The sequence below is a fragment of the Micropterus dolomieu genome, linkage group LG20 (genome assembly GCF_021292245.1).
Source record: "Micropterus dolomieu isolate WLL.071019.BEF.003 ecotype Adirondacks linkage group LG20, ASM2129224v1, whole genome shotgun sequence".
NCBI classification, from domain to species: domain Eukaryota; kingdom Metazoa; phylum Chordata; class Actinopteri; order Centrarchiformes; family Centrarchidae; genus Micropterus; species Micropterus dolomieu.
In genome coordinates this window covers 30,848,665-30,869,153 of record NC_060169.1, presented here as the reverse complement: position 1 = coordinate 30,869,153, position 20,489 = coordinate 30,848,665, and the positions used below count along the sequence as shown (strand labels likewise).

Below are 20,489 nucleotides of genomic sequence, written 5' to 3'. Positions count from 1 at the left end.
AGATGTGCTCAATTGGATTCAGGTCTGGGGAACGGGCGGGCCGGTCCATAGCATCAATGCCTTCCTCTTGCAGGAACTGCTGACACACTCCAGCCACATGAGGTCTAGCATTGTCTTGCATTAGGAGGAACCCAGGGAACCCTGCACGGTGTTGGGCTGTAAGCACAACCCCCACCTGTGGACGTCGGGCCCTCATACCACCCTCATGGAGTCTGTTTCTGACCGTCTGAGCAGACACATGCACATTTGTGGCCTGCTGGAGGTCATTTTGCAGGGCTCTGGCAGTGCTCCTCCTGCTCCTCCTTGCACAAAGGCGGAGGTAGCGGTCCTGCTGCTGGGTTGTTGCCCTCCTACGGCCTCCTGGATGAGCTGCACTACCTGAGCCACTTGTGTGGGTTGTAGACTCTGTCTCATGCTACTACTAGAGTGAAAGCACCGCCAGCATTCAAAAGTGACCAAAACATCTGCCAGGAAGCATAGGAACTGAGAAGTGGTCTGTGGTCACCACCTGCAGAACCACTCCTTTATTGGGGGTGTCTTGCTAATTGCCTATAATTTCCACCTGTTGTCTATTCCATTTGCACAACAGCATGTGAAATTGATTGTCAATCAGTGTTGCTTCCTAAGTGAACAGTTTGATTTCACAGGAGTGTGATTGACTTGGAGTTACATTGTGTTGTTTAAGTGTTCCCTTTATTTTTTTGAGCAGTGTAGTTGAATTTACCTTATACTATAGTATACATACATGATTCTGTTGTAACTACAATACCTTAAAGATGAGTCTTTCTATCCAGTTATGATCAGTCAGATTTGCCTATTAAGTTATTTTAAATAGTGGTCTTTAGACCATGACAGGTCAAATGACAATGCAAATCAAACAGAAGGATCTTCACCTCACTAAGTTTCCATTTCCTTTTGTACAGAGATCTGTTTAATTTTCATTCTAGTATTATATCGGCTCCCATCAATAACCATCAAGTTGTTTGCAGTCAGGCATGAACGGTGGATGTCCTGTCTGAATAGTTTAGCCCTCAGGCTCCCATCATGCTCTGTGGCCTGGTCACATCTTGGCATATGTGTTTACTGCTTATAGGTCAACATGGACCTACAGTATGTACAGGATGCACTGGTTTGCACTAAACAAAAAATATTTTATATAACAATCGTTTCTACATAAGCTTCAAGTACTTGATTAGTAACACAACAAGCAACCAGCAGTAGTTTTAGTGCAAAGGTCACTGTGCTCCAGCCTCATTTAGGCCACATTATAAGCATAGTGTATGAAACACTACTTTCATTTGCCTTGGAGTCACGTGTGCTGCATAAATGAATTTAAAAAAAATATTAAATTAAATAAAAATTTGCTTGCTTGATTGAAGATGGATAGAAACGGTGCTAAGCTCAAAAAGTGACTAAACAAACACAGTTTATACCCTCTGGTATAATCAGCAGAGATGTACATCAAACAACCCTGTCTCCTGGAAAAGATGTTGATACACAACAAATTTGTAACAGCAAATATGTTTTGAAAAAAAAGCAATGAATATTTATAACAACAGGAAATGTTCAATCCCCCAAAATATCCGGTCTCACTATACAATATCCACTTGCAGTGACTACAGCATTATTAAACGTTTTATGGTTATGTTCAAGTAAGGTAAGATGGTCTGATTTTATATAGACATGTCAAGTCATTTTTTTCTTACCTTTGCTGTTTCTGTTGCCTAAATCCAACCACAGATGAGACTCCAGGATGCGAACCCCTGGACTCTGGTGAGGCATGGTACATAATCCTTCATTCAAAAATACTTTGCCTCAGAACATGATTCAGGCGGTGGTTACGCTGTCACCGCACCACAACGTAACTGGGAAAACAGTTTTGTACAATACAAACACAATTTGTAGGAGACAGGTTTGAAATCGTATGTGGTCACCGTGTGAATAAAGTGAATAGGCGGAACGGTTCACTAAACCCTGAAATGATCCTGTAAGAGAGACGTAGCAGGAAATGAAGACAAGCAAAGAAACATGAAGTGATGAACTGCAAATATCTTGAGCCTTCACTGCTGCGTGGATGTACCTAATATAACATGAAGGATGTCTGAGAATGGACGGTGTTATGTACAAAGTGTCAGCAGGCGCCGAGTGCATGCAAGAGCATGGGAGAGTGTTTGTGTGTGTTTACATGCATTTGTGTGCGTAAAGGGCATCAGCCACTCCATTTTAACAAGACCCTCTCTTACCAGGATAAGTGTTTTTCCAGGGTGGGAGTAGGATCTGCAAGGTTACACAATGCCTGTGTGTGTGTGTGTGTGTGTGTGTGTGTGTGTGTGTGTGTGTGTGTGTGTGAGATCTGCTAAAGCCTGGACTGCAACAAATAGCTTACGTAAGCAGATAGCTTACAACTTTCAACACATTTTAAAAATGTACACTGACACTTTTTGAATTTAGTTATTTCCTTCAGCTCATTGTGCCTAAATATACATTCTATAATGTCTATGGCAGGAAAATGGACTGCTGATATTGTCCCGAAGGTGCGCTTCTGGGTCTGAGTTGTTTTAGTGGCTTGGGCTAGTTATGTGAAGGATGTATTGCGCTCCGGGCAGTAAACATTGCCATGCTAAAATATTTGATGCTAAAGAATATTAGGTTAAGCCCCAAGAAGTGTACCAATCCAACCTACCAATCCAAATGCTTTGGGTGGACGTGATTGGTTCTCGACTTTCTCACATCGATGTGAACACAGTTATTTATGTCACAAAAAGACCATGAATGAAGGCAGACTGTTCACCTATAAAATCAAATCTGCTTGCAACTACAATCTGCAGTGGTATTATGTAAGTATGTATCTTTGGAACCATTTGGCTTCATTCCTCTGGACCCCAGATGGCCACATTCGTATTATTAGATACATGAAATTGGGAAAATCTATAAAAATAAATAATGTAATCTGGCACACACTGAGACCGACTGCTACAATAATAATGGATGCATAACTGTCGCTCACACACACACACACACACACACACACACTCAGCCGTTGCATTAATAATGTTGACCTGGCTCTGTCCAGTGAATAATGAAACATGGTTCTGCTTTGATGTGCCAAGATGTTGGACCCTCTCACACTCGCCCTCACACACACACACACACACACGCCTATACCCACACCTACACGCACACACACACCTACGCATCACCCTTGTCTGCCCTGCTGCTCTCTTTCTCGTCCTTGAACCAGTTCTCCCTGTCAGATTTGTACATATGTGTTAACCCTCACAGAACACACACACATGCGCTGTCATAGTGTGACACGGTGGGTCTGCGGTCTCCTTCACTTTCAGTTTAAATGGACAGAAGAGAGAAAGAGAGCATTTGGTGGCGTGTCTGTGTTATAATTACAGAGATTATTATGAAGCCATTACTATAAAGCTTTAAGCTGCAGTCTGGTTAACGTACTGTTCTACTAAGTTTCAAGAGGAATTCAGAAGGAAAGATAGCAAAGATGGAAGGCAGGAGGTCAAGTCTGGTGCAAATAGAGGAGGGAGAAAGGGAATAAGACGATGTGAATGTTCCTCAAGGAGAATTTGCCCTGTCTTTGTTCAAAAGCATTAATATCACCTTACTTACCTTCAGTCTGAGGTAAGAGCTGTGCAGGAATAAGAACAAAAAAAACAAATGTCACCCTGTTGAAATCTTTTTCAGCTTTCCTTTACTGCTCCTTCATTCATGTTCTTACTGTAGGGTTGAATTGCTACTGCTCCTCCAGAAACCCACTTCCTGCCCAAGGTTCACATTTGTGCCTTTCAATTTTACAGCAATACTTGCAATTAAACAAAGAAAAGGAGCATTGCAGTGTTAATTTTCTGTCACTGTGCCCACTGTCTCATTTCCCACCGCCTCATTTACTAATCTGCAAAAACAAATGTATGAAATAGAGAAAGGTGCACCAGATAGCCTAAAAATCCTCCATATTTAGGTTAGTGCTTCTGTAAACCCACGAGAAACCTACAACTGACAAGCTGACCTGGTTTTCTTGACTGTGAATTTCAGTGCAACCAGAGTGTCCTGATGTCCTATTTCCTTCACAAACATTGTTTATCTCAACTGAACACGGCGCTTGATTGATAGCAGTCCTAGAGTCGAGGCAGTTTGTCAGGACAGCCTGTTGGTCTTTTACAGTGGAGGATGCTAAATAAGGGTTGCTTCATCTTATTTATCCCTCATCGCTCTTGAATTGGTACTTGCATGCAATGAATTACTTTGTAAAAATTCACTTCTATGCATTTATCCTTCATCCAGGCTGCGTTCCATCAACCTGAAGGTGTTCTTTAGTCATTCTTACAAACAACATACATATCCTAATTTTTTATAACATCTCTCAAATGCATCATGACATACCTTCATGTTTTTCTCTTTAGGTTTCTGTGAACGGAACAGATAATACGTACAGATACTTTCTGTGGTAGACACAAGTACATTTAGAAAATGTGTATAGTCTGCTTAGTTATGTTGATGGATGCCCCTTGCAGTCATCTATCTGGATTAAAATCTTTTCCATTGTTGTTGGTGAGACTGTGGTGCGTTGGTGTCTGTTTAATGCTGGATTTCAGTGCAAAATGCTGTAACCTGATTAAAGTCTACTGGATACTGGACTGCATTCACACCACAAAGGCATTATGATGAGACAGAATAACTTCAAATGTCACTGAAAATATTGGATGTGTGTCTTTGTACCCACAAGGGAGACTGAAGCGTGTTTTTGTGAACTATGTTTGGCTGCGTATGTTTATGGAGTGATTGGTATTTATTTCTACTTTCACACTGCATATCTGCCATTATAATGTCAGTATACTTTTTGTATATTTCAGACACATTGGGCAGAACTTGAACCGCCCTCAGTGATCAAAGTGAAGCAGTCAAAGTCTACAACTATTATGCATCTAAAAAGTGTCTGGAAACTCATATTAGTATAATAATCTCTCCATAAATGGACATTTCAACTGGTTGGTAGAGCATGTTTATAAAGAAATATTACAAAGTTGTTTGACTCTTTGAGGAGTATTTATTCACGCCACTCTGTTGTGAAAGTAAACCAAAAAAGGGAGATGATTAAAGGGTTAATGCCAACCTGTATATGTAAACGAAAACTCACAAGTGATCCCACTATGTCCCTCCTATTCAATCAAAGAGCCTTTTTTATTAAACTGAAAATAAAAAATAAATTGCATTGTAAAGGTGCCATGAAATGCACTTAAGTGATCTTTATATATTATCAGTAGGTAAAATACAATCACTGCATGTCAAGTACTGATGCAATAATAAAACACATACCGTGCTGTCTATCCCATATGAATGGTACTGCACTGTTGTGTCCTTCATCTATCAGTCACATCTGTATGTAATGAATATATTTTCATAATAATGTACAATTTGCAAGCAGTACTCCAACCGAAAGTTGAAATAGTCCCAAAGAAAATACACTGTCTTCCCAACAATGCTCCTCCATCACTGACAGCTCTTACAGTGTTTTGTTCGTAGAAAGGCATGCTTTGTTTTCAGCTGGGCTTTTTAGTGTTTTCAGAGTGGAATTTTCCATTTGTGTGCTTTGACAGGCTTTTTTCTTTGTTGCCTCAAATAGCTTGTTGTTGGATTCTTCCCCCGATTGGGGCTGTGTAGCTGTGTGTGTTAATCATGTCAGCCTATGCTAATCCAGTCGCCTTCTGGAGCTCTGTGCCAGAACGGTATGGTGCTCCGTTCTACTACGCTCTATTCTTACAAAACGGCACGAAACAAACTTACCTAGTTTGAATGATCTCCACAACGTGACATGTAAGGGCAGCCAGTCCGCGGCTTTGTAGGGAGGGAAAGATGTGTTGATGGATGTGACAGACAAGGTGGGAAGCAAACGGAGACAGGTGTAGGAGTCCACATATTAGCAGCTGGACTTTTCATTGTTCATTGAGACATATGGGGATTTGGTCCAATTATAAAACATAACAAGTTCCATCTTCTTTTTGTCACAATAAATGGTGAATATGCTGTTGTGTTTGCTCATTAAAGTGATAGCCTGGCTCTTTCCAAACCCCCTCTCATCATGTTTCTCCCTTTAACAGCTTTTAGGATTAATGTTATTAATAGTATGATCAATAATTCATTGGTGCCCTTTTAATGTCACCATTTAAGTCAGTGTTCTCCCATCATGCTTGAATTTGTCGCTCATTTTGTCTTTGATGAGCTTGTTGCTTTGGCACTTTTTGCACTTTTTGTCCCTATCCTGTATGTGATAGTTACTGTAGGATTTCAATCATAATTGCTTCTTGTGCCGAATATCCAGACCTAATTCCAGTGCTGGAAAATGTACCACCTCCTGTGAGCCAGTTGATTTGACCCGTGAAAGTCCCACTTGACACGAGTTGTAAAGCATTCTGCATTGAGTCCTTGCAGCACTGTTATAGGTCAGCTACAGGTGAGGCCATTATTTAGACATCATTACCTAAATCTTGTGTAATATTTGCTCTCTCATTCTTTTTCCTGGACATTCATAGATGTTGTAGAGGGAGTGGAAAGGGGATGAAGTGAAACAAAGAAAGCAAGAGAGAGGAAATATAGTTAGAGGAGAGAGTGTGTGAGAGCGAGGAGAGACAACAGTGGAGAGTAAATCCTCTTTCCCCGCTGACTTTAATCTCTCCGTGGGCTGAGCCTGGCAGTTCAGGCCCTACAGCAGCCGTCAGTCGAGACGAGTGGCAGCCAGCAGGTGGGGGATGGGGACGTTGGACCTTGTGTTATGTCCGGTCGACTGTGGTATGTCTGTCAGAGGAAGTGACTTTCAGGGTGGGATGGATGGACAGGGGAGAGGAGAGAGAGTGAATAGATTTTTTTTAAATGACAGTGTGATGTGAGACATTAAACAAAGCAGCTGGGAAAAGTTCCTTATTACTTCTAAATGAAGTGATGTTACAAGTAAAAATTAATAGGTGTCTCTCAGACTTGACGTTTCCTGAGACACTGTGTGTCTTTACTCCAAAGCCCAGTTGGAGCTTGAAGTTGCTAGCTGAGCTAACATGAGCAGGCGTTGTTTTTATTGTTACTGTAACTCACAAAAAACAGCAGAATCATTTAATAGAGCACCAGAAATTAACCAAGAATGTTTGCTTGGTTGTATGTTGTGTGCAAATAATACGTTTACAGGGTTATTTGAGCCGGTACTATGATTAGCTAGCTTTGGTGGTCTTAAAACTTTCACCTAGCACCATTATCAACTTTTTCCCATTATCAACAATATTGTCAACATGAAATTTTTTATGACATCCACCCTCATGTGTACTTAGTGATAACTAGCAAATGTTTGCATGCTTAACTAAGATAAAAAGCATGACATAGGCATTTGTATGTAAGCCTTGTCATTTTGAGCATGTTACCATGCTGACGTTAGCAACTGCCATACTGTCCATGGCTGTAGACTCTTTGGTGTGTCCAAAGTCCATACTACAAACGAATGCCATACAGTATGTACTAAATACTGATCAACTTGGTTTACTGTTTTGGTTGTTTAGTGTACCAAAAAAGATCAACACACTTGGTGCCTAACTGTTTTGTACTAATAGGGGACTAATAAGAGATTAAATAAGATGTTTTGTTTTCTGAGCTGAGCTGTTTCACCAACATTAATCATTTGTTTCAGTTTCATCCAGCTGTGAGCAGCTCCTCCGTTTCCTTTATGCATTTTGGGAGAATAGAATAGAATAGAATAGTTTTTTAGTATGCATACTACCTGTTATGAGTGTACTTTTGTAATTTTTCCACTATGAACACATTCCAAACCTGCTCAAATTTCTTATATACTATGGTTTTGGGACCAAACTTGTGTCTTGTTAAAACAGCAAATGATCAGATGCATGTCAGTCCAACAAGCATGAAGTCTGAGCTGAACAACTAAACTGGTGTTCAATGGATGTCCAGTAGGGTAACTCTGTGGTTTACCTGCCCAAGCATAACTGTGTTAGAGAAAATTGTGAGATGGAGGAGAGTGTATGAGGGAGCAACAGAGAGATGCAGTGATTACACGCAACATCGATGGACGAGCTCATTTTAAGGTCACAGATGGCCAACAATTATCCGGGACAAGTGGTGGACCACACAAACTGCATCATGAAGACTAAATAGCATCACGCAGAATAGATGTTGTGTACGGTAAATGCTCAAGTGAAAATAAGATATATATGTTCGGAACATTTAAATTAAATTTTCAGTTCAGTTCAATTTTATTTATATAGCGCCAAATCACAACAACAGTTATCTCATAGCGCTTTTCATTAAAGAGCAGGTCTAGACCCTACTCTGTAATATTATTTACAGAAACCCAACAATTCCCCCAAATTAAAAAAAATTGTTAATGCAAAATGAATAAATGTTAATGCAAGCTGAATAGAGATGGGATTAAAGAAGAAAAGAAGTTGGAACGTTGATCATCATTTTGATAGCTTGAGAATGAGTGAAAAAGACAATGACAGAAAGACTGGTCACAGTCAATATGAGGGGAAACGAGAAGACAAAGCTGTGCTGTATGTGTGTGTTAACTGGAAGCAGTTCCACTGCAAACAGATTAGCAATCAGCAACGGATCAATAACACAGCAGAACATCACACTGAGATGATGAATGTGGTGAGGAGCAAAATAAACAGCATGTGAGAGCACAGGTCTGAATGCTATTGACTGAGAGAGATGCCACAGTATTTAGGTATTTGTTAAAGGTTTGTTAATGTACAGAGACATTTCAGTACATGACGAGATTTCTTTTTAATGGAAAATGCATCACGGGAACATTAATACTGTTGCCATTGACAACACAACCTGGCAACGCTGTCAACAAGTGGGCGAAGTAAACACGGCAATGGATGGGATCCATCTTTGTTGCCATTTTGAAACTTCTGTTTTCTAAAATGAAGCAGAGGGATACAATCTGAATAAATCAACGCATTTCAGACTCAACTTTAAAAAGTCATGTTTGGCTGATAAAATCATCAGAGGAACTGTTTCTTATCCCACCTAAAACATATTGGATTTTCATTAAGTTCATCTATGTTCCCAGTGTTTCTCTTTTATAATGTAAAACCTCGTCTCCCGAGTACGGTTCACCTGCAATGTAGCTGATCTATGAATTGAAGCTTATTCTGCTGTTGCACTCATTGTTAGAAACTCTGGATTACAGTGTCAGCCAAATGTCTAAAATGTGAAATGTTAATTTAAATATTTTTAAGTGCACACACACATACGCACGCAGAGAGAGAGCGAGAGAGAGGGGAGAGAGGCATTAAAGAAGGAGAGTAGCTCTCTGAAAAGGCTAGATTTTTCCCCTCCATCTCTTTTCCCGGCACATGTTCAATTATTAACCGCCCTGATGACTCCACAGGGATGGAGGCAGAAACAGACAGACAGAAGGCGGGGCAGAACAAGGAGATACTTTATCAAACATCCAGCTGTGACTCTAACTGACCTTGTGTCTATTCACCTCAGAGACTTCCTGACAAGGACTGATTGATGGAAGCCTTGGGCTCGAGCAGAAAGCAAACTTTTTAGGTCAGCAAATTCTGGTACACCATCAGCTACTTCTGCTATTTTACCAGAAAGCTGGGGCTTTAATGGTGTCATATGAAGGTCAAATGGTCACTTATGGCTTTAAACACTTGTATAACCCAAAATATGCTAAAACTATATCCTAGAAATTTAAAGTAAGCATAGAATAATTCTGTTTTCATAGTAGAAAAATGTTCCACTTTCGTCCATAAAAACCTGGTTTTGAAAATGTTGGAATTACCTCTTGCCACACCGCCTGATTGAGACCAAAAGTCAGCGGTCCCTTGGTCCCATCGCTGCACTGTATATTTCAGTAGATTAGATTACATAAAGCTTTGATGATCTCTCAGCTGAAAGCTGCAGGGTTGTTAATTTATATCAGTGACTAGTCACATTGGAACAAACACTTAATTATGATTTGTGCAGCTGAAGCAAAAACGCATTAGACGCACAAATGAGATCTGATCGGACCACATCAGATTATTTGCCTTATTAAAGTCTTAATTCTTCAGAGAAATAGCAGCAGAGGGAGGGAGAGAAGGAATGAAGGGACGGAGCTGGTTTCCTTCGCGTCCTCAGCCCTCATCTCCTTCGTACCGGCCTGTAGCAGCAGCAGCAGCAGCATGTAGCTCCGTCAGCCTGCGGAGTTACAGCCACATACATTTTTCATGGACCATACCTCCAGCTCTACTCTCTGTGGCTGTATGAAATACTGTCTGGCAGCACATCAAAGGAACAAAAATAGACCCAGGTCTCTGTCCTTATACTTTTTCTTCAAACCATTAGAGTGATGCCACTCCTCTCTCACTCATCTCGATTCCCTGTTGATCCGTGAGGAGGAAATTCAGGGTCAGCAGGGTGGATGATTGAACTCAGGGTGTGTGTGTGTGTGTGTGTGTGTGTGTATAGCAGCAATTTTTCTCCAATGGAGAACCTATTTACCCACGGTGTTTTAAACTGTAAATTATGCATCACTTGTGCTTATGAGGTATGTTAGGTTTTAGTCAACAACTCTGGTGCCCTTTTTTTAAAAATCTCAAAATGTGAAAACTCATCATCTTGTGTCAATGGTCTTTTTCTGTGCTTTTTGACAAGGACTGAGCAGGCATGACAAAGGCTTTTCACACTTGAATATTCCCGCTCTGATCGCAGGAACTTTTTCCAGGAACCTTTAAAGGAACTCAGAGAACTTTACCTGCATTGAGCCGTAACTGAGCCACTGTTTTGCTGAAGCACACTTTGACAAGCTGCGAGGTAGAATGATTGAACCGTTGACCCTGCTGTTACAGAACAACCTCTCCAACCTTGAGATGAATGACCTCTCAAGTCATCACAACCAGCCAGTATAATGAAGGCTCAGAGCTGCCTTTAAGATGCATTAATGGTGTGTAAATGTAATGTTTTGAGATGATGTGGTGTATCTTTGGTGGTGTTATTTCAGTCTGAATGCAAGCTAAAGCTCTGAAATCTTCGGATCCCTGCTGTACAAAACAATCTACCATATTGCTTTATTTGTAGTATTGTTGGTGTACTAACCTCTATCTGTCGCTCTCTCTCTCTCTCTCTCTCCCCCCCCAGTCTTCCTTGTTTGAGGTCAAAGTTCATCAGTCATCATGACAGACGAATCGGACATGCGCAATGAGCTGGCCGACCTGCAGACGCGCGCAGACCAGATAGCCGATGAGGTACACTAGAAGACACACACGCACCTGCAAAAATATTCTTACATATCGATGCCTTCTGTTGTAACACTGAAACATAATACACACATTATTATGTTTTTCAACTAAATGCAATTTAGTTTCTTCAGGGGGGTTAACAAGAGTTTTATATAGCAAACATTCTTCCCATAGAAAGTAAATCCAACAACTACAATCTAGACATACGCATTGACCATTTTGGTTATTTTGGAAATCCAGAAAGCAGATGTTACCCAAGGAGTTAGTATTCAATCAGTACATCAGTCATTCCTCATGAACGTTTGCATATCTTACATCACAGCTTACAATGATTACATTACTATTTACCTACTTTTGTCAAGAGAATTAAAAAGATTTATGTGAATCACTGTGCACTTGTAGGTGAAGTTACATTTACATTTATTCATTTAGCTGACGCTTTTATCCAAAGCAACTTACAATTGCTAAGTATGTCAGAGGTGGCACACCTCTGGAGCAACTAGGGGTTAAGTGTCTAGCTCAAGGACACTTTGGTGGACGTGTCACAGAGTGGGGAAATGAACCTGGGTCTCAAACACCAAAGGCACGTGTCTTATCCACTGCGCTATCACCACTCCATCACCAGTTTTTTTGGCAAAACTGATTTTAGCCTCTGACATGACAATAATGATGTGACATTTCAAAATGTCACATACACCTCCTAGGCCTCCAGGCTGACAGACACAGCTGCTTCCATGTGACCCTCCCTTGTTTTAGCAATTTGTTCTCTAAGTCCCGTTTATCAAGACCCTTGCTTTTTGGGGGGAAGAGAAAACTTTGGCCTTTTTAATGAGTTGAGAGGAGCTCAGGAAGGAGCAGATAATTCTGTGCAGCGGAATAATAGAGCAGCTCAAATGGCCTCATTAAACATTTATGAGGAGATAATGCAAAGCCAAGAGGCTCCACGGATTTGACGGGAGGGATGGAAGGGAGAAATAAGGAAGGCGGGGATGGATGGAGCAACAGAGGGGTGATGGGGAAGCAGGAGATGAGGAGATAACAAAGGGGAAAGAGTGAAATGAGGATTAGGAATGAAAAAAAGTGTTTGGTTTAAGAAATGGATAAGATTTGGAGGTATCCTGCAGAGGGTAGAAAGTTAGCAAACAAAAGGTTGAAAGCAAATGGTTAATCCTGGGGTCAAAAGAGAGGAGAGGCGAAGAATAATCAAGGCTAATTGTATGACTATCAGCTGGACTGGGAATGAAAAAGGGCCCTGGAGTTTTTGACTCAGACCACACCACCTCCCACACAACCCAAGCCGCACTGAAATCCCCCCAAAAAGTTTTAATTTGTTATGTCCTGCCCTGACTATCAGTGATTGTCTACACATGTGATTATAGAAATTGTTCACCTTTTCAAATATGTTTTTTAAACTCTTAATATTCCATCTTAACATGCTGAGATGTCTTCTGATAGTTGTCACGGCTAATCCTTTGCTCTCTCGTTCTCACCCTGCAGTCTCTGGAGAGCACTCGGCGCATGCTGTCTCTGGTCGAGGAGGTGAGTTCAAGTGATCCAATCACACACATCACATGACCAGCCATAACAGAGCGGGAGTAGGCCTGCTCATGTGATTACACATACAATGATTTGTTGACATTTATAGAGATGGTGCCTAGTTTGGCATTTTATGTGCTGGTCAGTCACTCATGGGTCAGTTCTTTAGCACTCTGTATATTAAATTGTCAGTCTGCATCTTCAACCTCTTCAACACTTTTAAAGAGGAGGAACTTAATTGAGTGAGAAGTCTTTGAAAGATCAAAAAACAAACTTAAATCAGCAAGGAAACAATGTGAGCCAAACAACTCTCAGTTAGAGAAAGATCAGAAAACTGTCGGAAACACATTTAATTTGAGTTAACACATCAACAAACCAGGTAGCCTACAAAGTAAACATGTTGCAGGTTTCATAACAGGCCAATAAAATGACAGAACATGTGGTAACACATAGAGTGGGCAGTATGGATAAAATCTTACATCACAGTGCATGAAAATTGACATTATAATAGCAATTTATATCATAATATAGCATATTTGCTTGAAATTCACTTGAACAAACTACCCAGATAGGCATTTATATCTGGGTTATACTGACAAACTCAAATATTATGATATAATATTATGCCTTAGGAAACACTTTCAAGATAATTTGTAATGTGAATATCATAACCAAACATGTAATTGGGTCTGCATGGATCCAGTATACCTTTTTTTCTATTGTTGAGGTTTCCTCTTTGTCTACTTTCTGTCCCCCCAATGGGCCTGAATTGGTCAGGTATTTGGACAGTGTGTCAGTATGTCAAAAGCCAGCGTAAAGTTAGTTGTAAGTATTTCTAAGCGTAAAGTTATTTTTAAGTATTTTTAAGCTGAGTTTGCAGTTTTTACTGGCATTAGATTGCCATGATTGTGTGTTGGGCCTCTAGTTCCTGCTACTGGCTTCAGAGAGATAGCCCTGCTCAAACCCCTGGACCGGTCACCGTGTCTTGATGAGACAAAGCCGTGAGGGACAGCGCGAGACCCGAGGCTGACCTAAACAGTGACCTACTCGACAGTCAAGCCTTTTCACTGGCAGTAGCTGAATATTTGACCTTTGAAGATAATGCCAAGGGAATGCAATTTGATCATTTCAACTGCTGAAAATGTCCTGTGCTTTGTTAGTACAGAGCGTGTTTCCTTGTGATGCTCCCAGACAGCAGTTCCAGCGAAAGCCTAGGAGACAAGCGGTCACTGTGTCATGTTTTGGCTTCTCGCTGAGAAAATGGTCTTTCTTATCTCTCCAGAGAAATAGGCTCAATATAGACTGCAATGAAGCAATAAGGCAGCATTTATTATTGAGTCAACATGCCTCTTCATATAATACAGCATATATTATTATCTCTAGGTTTATTCGAGTTTCTTTATATCATTTGGTGATGAAAAGGATTCTGTTTCTGACCGTACAGTGCACCTTACATTCCAGCAAATTGTGAGCACATGCTTATAGTCCATGACCTCACTGTTAAAAGGGCTTATAGTGTGCTTACACTAATTAAGTAAGTGGAGAGCAGTCAGAGCAGGAGCACTCAGCTTGTCCAGTGGTCTCTCTGAGATCTGTGCAGTGATACATGCTTGTTTCGGCCTGTCCAGATCTGATAGTATACTAAAAGTATTAAAGGACAGTGGTGGCGTTTAATTCAAGCTGTCCCATGTGAAGCTGAAGCAATACCTCTGATTATTAAAACTACCACCTTTTATTATTTATTCATGATTAAAGGAAGTCTATGAGAGAAAAATACTTGAACTCACACAAACACAAACTAGGTGGTTTGATACTACTTTAACTTTGGTGTAGAAACAGCTGTTTTACATCAATTTGGCAGCTTGTAGCAAAGCTCAAGATGTTCATCTAAACCCCATATTTTCAACCACAGAGTGTAGTTGGTCATTTAACTCGTAGATTTGCTTTGCTTGCTACCAACATCGTTGTTTGCTTGAATAACTTCATCATACTCCTCCGCATGATGTTTCCCCAAGTTGAGGCCATCACAGATTTCACTCTTACTACGCACTTGGCATTATGTTGTTTTACTTTCTTCCCTCATTTTAGCATAAAACACCTCCAGACAGTTGACATGGCGGGCAGCTGCAGTGGCAATTGTGATGTGATATCTTTACAGCAGGTCTCACAAAGTGTAAACAAGTATTGACATGATTTTTCAGTGTACATTGGCTCACGGTGCCAAGTGTTTTTGGCTAGTCTGACCACTAAGTGTTCCATTTACAAGAAGGAGCCTAAACTGGATGAGTTCACTTTTAAGTAATATAAATTCAATCAAACCCTATGACAGACTGTCAGATTTGTGTCTTGTTTTTGTGGCTCACTGAGACCATAAAATATGAATTAAGGTTAATGGCAAAATTACACTGTACCCCATCTTGAGTGCTACATCAGGAAAATTCTACATCCATAACACAACAGTGTTTTAATCATGAAAGACAAAGTAAAAGGTGGTTAAAATAGCCTTAATCCAAGCCTTCCCTCTTTAAGCCTTCTCTCCTTGAACTTTTCTCTCACATGATCCTTTAAGGATCACACCCACACCGACTCTTACTCTCTTTACTCTCTGATGCAGAAATGAAAGCTCATTCTACTTTTGTAGTCAGTAAGTCGCTCTGGTTGAACTCATCAGCCTAATACCTGAAATGTAATTAAAATCCAGGCAGAAGAACATGTATCATAATGTCATTATGAATGGATTCTCATTTAATGCATGAACTTACATTAACACAGTGAAATCAATTTATATGAAATGCAAATTTGCAAGGCAACACTATCTTAAAAAATGATAAGATATTACTTTGTTTTAGACATTGCTTCCTGGAAACATGAGTGTGCTGTAATGTTTATGAACAAAACAATGTCACTTAGTAGTCAGACAGTAGAAACATTCACAGTGGCTGATAATGTAATGATGTAGTGTGTCCTTGTCTCATGCAAATGTGACCCATAATTCCAGTGTTCGTCATGACCTTTGTTTTAAAGACAGCAGGAAATGTGAAAGTGTTTCTCCTAGCATCATTCAAATGACTTGTCCTGCATGGGGCATTTTGACATTTTCAGTGTCGAGAACGTTGCAGTGTTGAAGTCTGAAACTGAAAAAATTTTTATGAGCTGCTTCTGCTACTTTGAGCGAAGGAAATATACACAAACATTTACAATTGGGCTGCAACTAACAATTATTTTTCATTATCGATTAATCTGTAGATTATTTTCTCAATCAATCAATTAGTTGTTAGGTCCAGAAAATTGTTAAAAATGTTGATCAGTGTTTCCCAAAGCCCAAGGTGAAAACATCTTCTTTTGTCATGACAGTTTTCTGTCATGGCAACCAGAAAATATTCACATTTGAGAAGCTGAAATTTGGGAATTTGGACATTTTTTCTTTTTTTTTTTTTTTTTTAAATTACTCAAAGTGAATAATCGACCATTAAAATAGTTAGCGATTCATTTAATAGTTGACAACTAATCGATTCATCGACTAATCGTTGTAGCCCTGTACGATTATCTCTAATATAAGATACACCACGTTCACAGCACGGTATTGTTAGCAGCCTGTGTGTGTGTGTGTGTAACAGGGTAGGTCTGACTGTGTGGAAGATTTACGTGACTGTTTAACTGTGTGTGTTAAAGCTGTCTGTTAAGGGTTGTGAGCAGGGATAACATGATGTCACACACAGACGTCTGTCTGCCCGCTAACACAGACACCCAAGTTTTCAAATTGTGTCCATTAAAAGAATAGCATACTTACTGACTTTCCTGCAGAGTTAGATGAGAAGATTCTCATTTTGTAAGCTAAATATATAGTTGGAACCAGCAGAAAAACTCCACAAAATTATCTTAGAGGTGCTGGTAGCCAGGTTTTGTTACCTTTGGATAGAGCTAGGCCAGCTGTTTCTCCCATTTCCATTTTTATGATAAGCTAAGGCAAACAGCTGATGGTATTGACCTTCTCGTCAAACACTTACCAAGAAAGCAAATAAGCGCATTTCCCAAAATATACAACTATTCCTTGAAGTATTAGTATTTAAAGTGTCAGATATCTTTCAAAATACTTTGTTTTAAATATATGCTTTAAGTTTGAATTTACCACATTTTTAAATGGCATAAGTGACAAGTATAATTTAGTAAACTAAAATAAACACAAGCACAAAAGAAGATGCCACAGCACAGATGTAACCTGCTAGGAGGGAGAGATTGAAGACATGGGCCAGCTTTTATAGCCCATAGGTCCAGGTGAGAGCCATCAGCTGATGACCCTACCAATTCAGCCAATTGTCTGCTGAGGTTGGCAGGACAACTTCTAAACAGTGGGAGGGGCGTCACGCATAAATAACTGACATGTACTTTATTTATTTTACACTACCTTTGTTGCCTCAATGCAAAGCTGATCAGGCGTGTTTAGCCAACTCATATTTACATGGAAATGTCATTTATGACCTGGCTCAAAAGGCCACAACAAAAGGGAGACACATTTAACAAAATATATTTATTCAACTTAAAATAAGCCAAATTAAGACTAGTACCAATGTAAAGGTGATAAAGTATGGGGTATGAACATCATGGTTTCAGTCATGTCAGGGCAGGATAATGGATGCATGGGAAATGATAACTACAACTAAAACAGCATGTCCAGAAACCAAGGCAAAGTTTGAACCTGTGGAGGGAAACAGAGGGTAGTGAGTTAGCAGGGGGATCTGTGAGCAGCATCATCACTTAGAATGAGAATAAGGCGTTACAAATACTCCACAGGGCAATTAGCCCAGGGGCCCAGAGTTACTACAATCAGTCTCAGCTCTTCACCTGCAAGATAGAGATTGGCCACGCCCACACGTGACCCCGCAGGGCGTCACAGTGATTAGTGATTAACTATTTCCAAACAGGGAGAATTGTTTAAGTCACACAGGCAAAATCTATTAATTAGCAGCTCAATTCCCATGTGTATCTAAAGAGTATCAAAAATGGAGATTTAGTGAATTCTCTTATTGGCAATAAATTAACTTTGTAGTGCACATACACCTTCTGAAAAGGTTTTAGAAAGAAAGGTCCAGAGATATTGAAGATCTTATGAAAACATTATCTTCACACCAGGGGAACAGAAATGAGAAACTACTTGTGGGTCAGAATGAAATGTGAAGAAAGCGGGTGCGAGAGATGGAAATGAAAAAAAAGAAAGTAAGGCAGACATGAACATAAGAGGGACGAGGAATGAGATGAGAGCGAAAGATAAACAGAGAGGTAGAGAGGAGTCTGTAAAGACGATCTGGTTTGATGAGCAGTCAGAGAATACATTAGGCCTACACAAGATGGACGTGATATCATTCATGCAGGCTGTTACTGGCTGTGACTAGAAACGACTACACTGTTGCCTCTGTGAGGAAATATAGGCCTGGTCCACACGGACACGGGTATTTTTATATGTTATATAATATTATATATATTTTTGGTTTAAAAAAAAATCCACCCACATGAAAACGCAAACACAGGCTATCAAGCGCTATCAAGAGCATGCCAAACCACCTGGCGGCGATATGACCCTATTAAAATTGTAAACAAAGCAGGCAGTGGCGCACAATCTGACATCAAACACAGCGGATAACGGCGCACACTCTGACATTGCAAGGCAAAAACCCCGGTTTACTGTCCACACGTCAACACTGCAACCGCCGTTTCTGAAAATCCTCACCTTGGCAGGGGTTTTCAAAAATGTCCGGTTTCAGTGACCTGATACTGCGTTTCCGTGTGCCGAACTGCGTAAAAAAAGTTAGGTTATGAAAATACTTAGTGTTGACAGGGCCATATAGACCTTATAGTCATTTAACCCACCATTTGAGTCTTAAACCCTGGTTTGTCTTTAAAGACATCAGGTATCGGATGGTAAATATTGTGGATTAGCATTCAAAGTGGATTTTCACTTGCAATGTTTGTTATTGGAGAAACAAGATCTAAAGACTAGAAGACTTTTATGGTGGATATTTTGTTGTTGTATAGCACTAGGCTACTGTAGACCGAAGGCAAGTGGTAATTCTCTGGAGGAAGAGATCAGTAAATACTTTAGAGCAATTGTTTGATATTTTGGGAAATAAGCTTATTTGTTGTCTTGCTGAGAATTTGACAAGAACATTGGTGCCACTCTCAGTTCTGTACAGTAAATATGCTAATTTTATTACCTTCAAACACAGCCATGCTAGATGTTTCCCTGTCTCGAAGCTTTATGCTAAGCTAAGCTAACCGTCTGCTGTATTTACTGGACAGATATGAGAGTGGCATCTTCTCATCTAACTTTTGGCAAGAAACCAAATAAGTGTGCTTTTTAGAAAAAGTATTTTCAAAGACAAATAAATTTACCTAAAATATATAATATGTGTAACTGTTTATCTGGGTTTAAAGTATGTGTATTGATACTGTGTGATTGACTTTAAAATGCTCAAAAATACTACTACTACTACTTTTCTGGATAGAAAAAACTGAAAAAACTGAAATAAACATCACACTACCATTATCTGCTGTGCACAGTTTGTGAGGAATTGCGAAATGTACACAGGCATCTTTAATCATTAAACCAATCAAGTAGATTTGTGTTTGCCAGATTATCACCTCCGGCACTGGTTGACCAGTAGCAGAGCAGAAGGTGGACATGTGGGTCACACTGGTGCGATCATCTCCACAGTGAATGAATTACAATAGATTCCAGGAGACAGCAGAGTGGATATCTAAAGAAAAATCAATATCAGGCTACCGAAGACTCTGTATTAATGTCAAGACCTCTTGCTGTCTTTATTTTCTTTATTTGTCTGGCTCCTTTTTTCTTACTCTCTTCTTCTTTCCCTCAATTATTAAGTTTTCTCATTTCCTGCCTGAATTGCCTCTTCTTAAAGTGACAGTGATTGTTTACTTTAAGGATTGTAACTGATACAGACACAATCTTATACAAACACCTTTAATTCACCTGACCTTTAAGACAGGTAGATCATAATTTAAGAAACATTAAAGACAACATTACTTCCTACCTTATTAGTCAACTAAATGTGCTTAAAACTCACAACATAAAAAAAAAAAAAGGCTGCTTTACACAAGTACTGCTGCTGCTAAGCACAGAAAATGAAGAGCAAAGAAAGATGAGTTTAAAATATTAATCTCTATTAATCTCTTGAAAGGTTCGCCTTCCATGTTCATTTCCTGGGCAGAAAATTATTTTGGGAGAAACTGCAAAAAAATTACCAGGTCGCAGTCTGTGTGCATGTGTGTTTGTGCATATAACCATACAGCGAGATGTGATGTCATTGCATCAGACTATGCCAGTTGGCGTGGTCAGACATCCTGTCCTGTAGTTCAGGAGCCACGACTTCCCTCCCAGGCATGTGATTTCCCATGGTTCCTTGTGGGTAAACAAGCAGTTCTTCAACTGGGTTTAAGCACATGTATCTGCACACATTTGCTCTGCCAAAGTTTCTGTGCTGAGATATTATTTAATTATCACTTATTTTCCCACAGCGCCCATGTAAAAAAATCGCTTTTCACCTTCTAACTCGATTTTTAGCCATTCTGTGAATCAGAGGATCAATAACAATGTTCACGCTGATATAGATCCATGGCCACTGGCAGATCTCTTTCGCAGTCAGTTTGATACTAATATCAGTGGCGCATCTAACTGGCCTG

At 39.9% G+C, this 20,489-nt stretch overlaps 1 protein-coding gene across 2 annotated transcripts in view; it reads left to right on the top strand.

Annotated features, from left to right (window-relative positions):
* LOC123958702 (synaptosomal-associated protein 25-A-like) overlaps positions 1–20,489 on the top strand; it is a 41,973-nt gene that overhangs the window by 6,689 nt on the left and 14,795 nt on the right. For both annotated transcript variants that reach the window (XM_046032252.1, XM_046032253.1), the window contains exons 2-3: positions 11,155–11,261; positions 12,753–12,794. In XM_046032252.1, coding sequence (XP_045888208.1) covers positions 11,190–11,261; positions 12,753–12,794 — 114 coding nt within the window. In that variant the 5' untranslated portion in view covers positions 11,155–11,189. The remainder of the gene's footprint in view (positions 1–11,154; positions 11,262–12,752; positions 12,795–20,489) is intronic.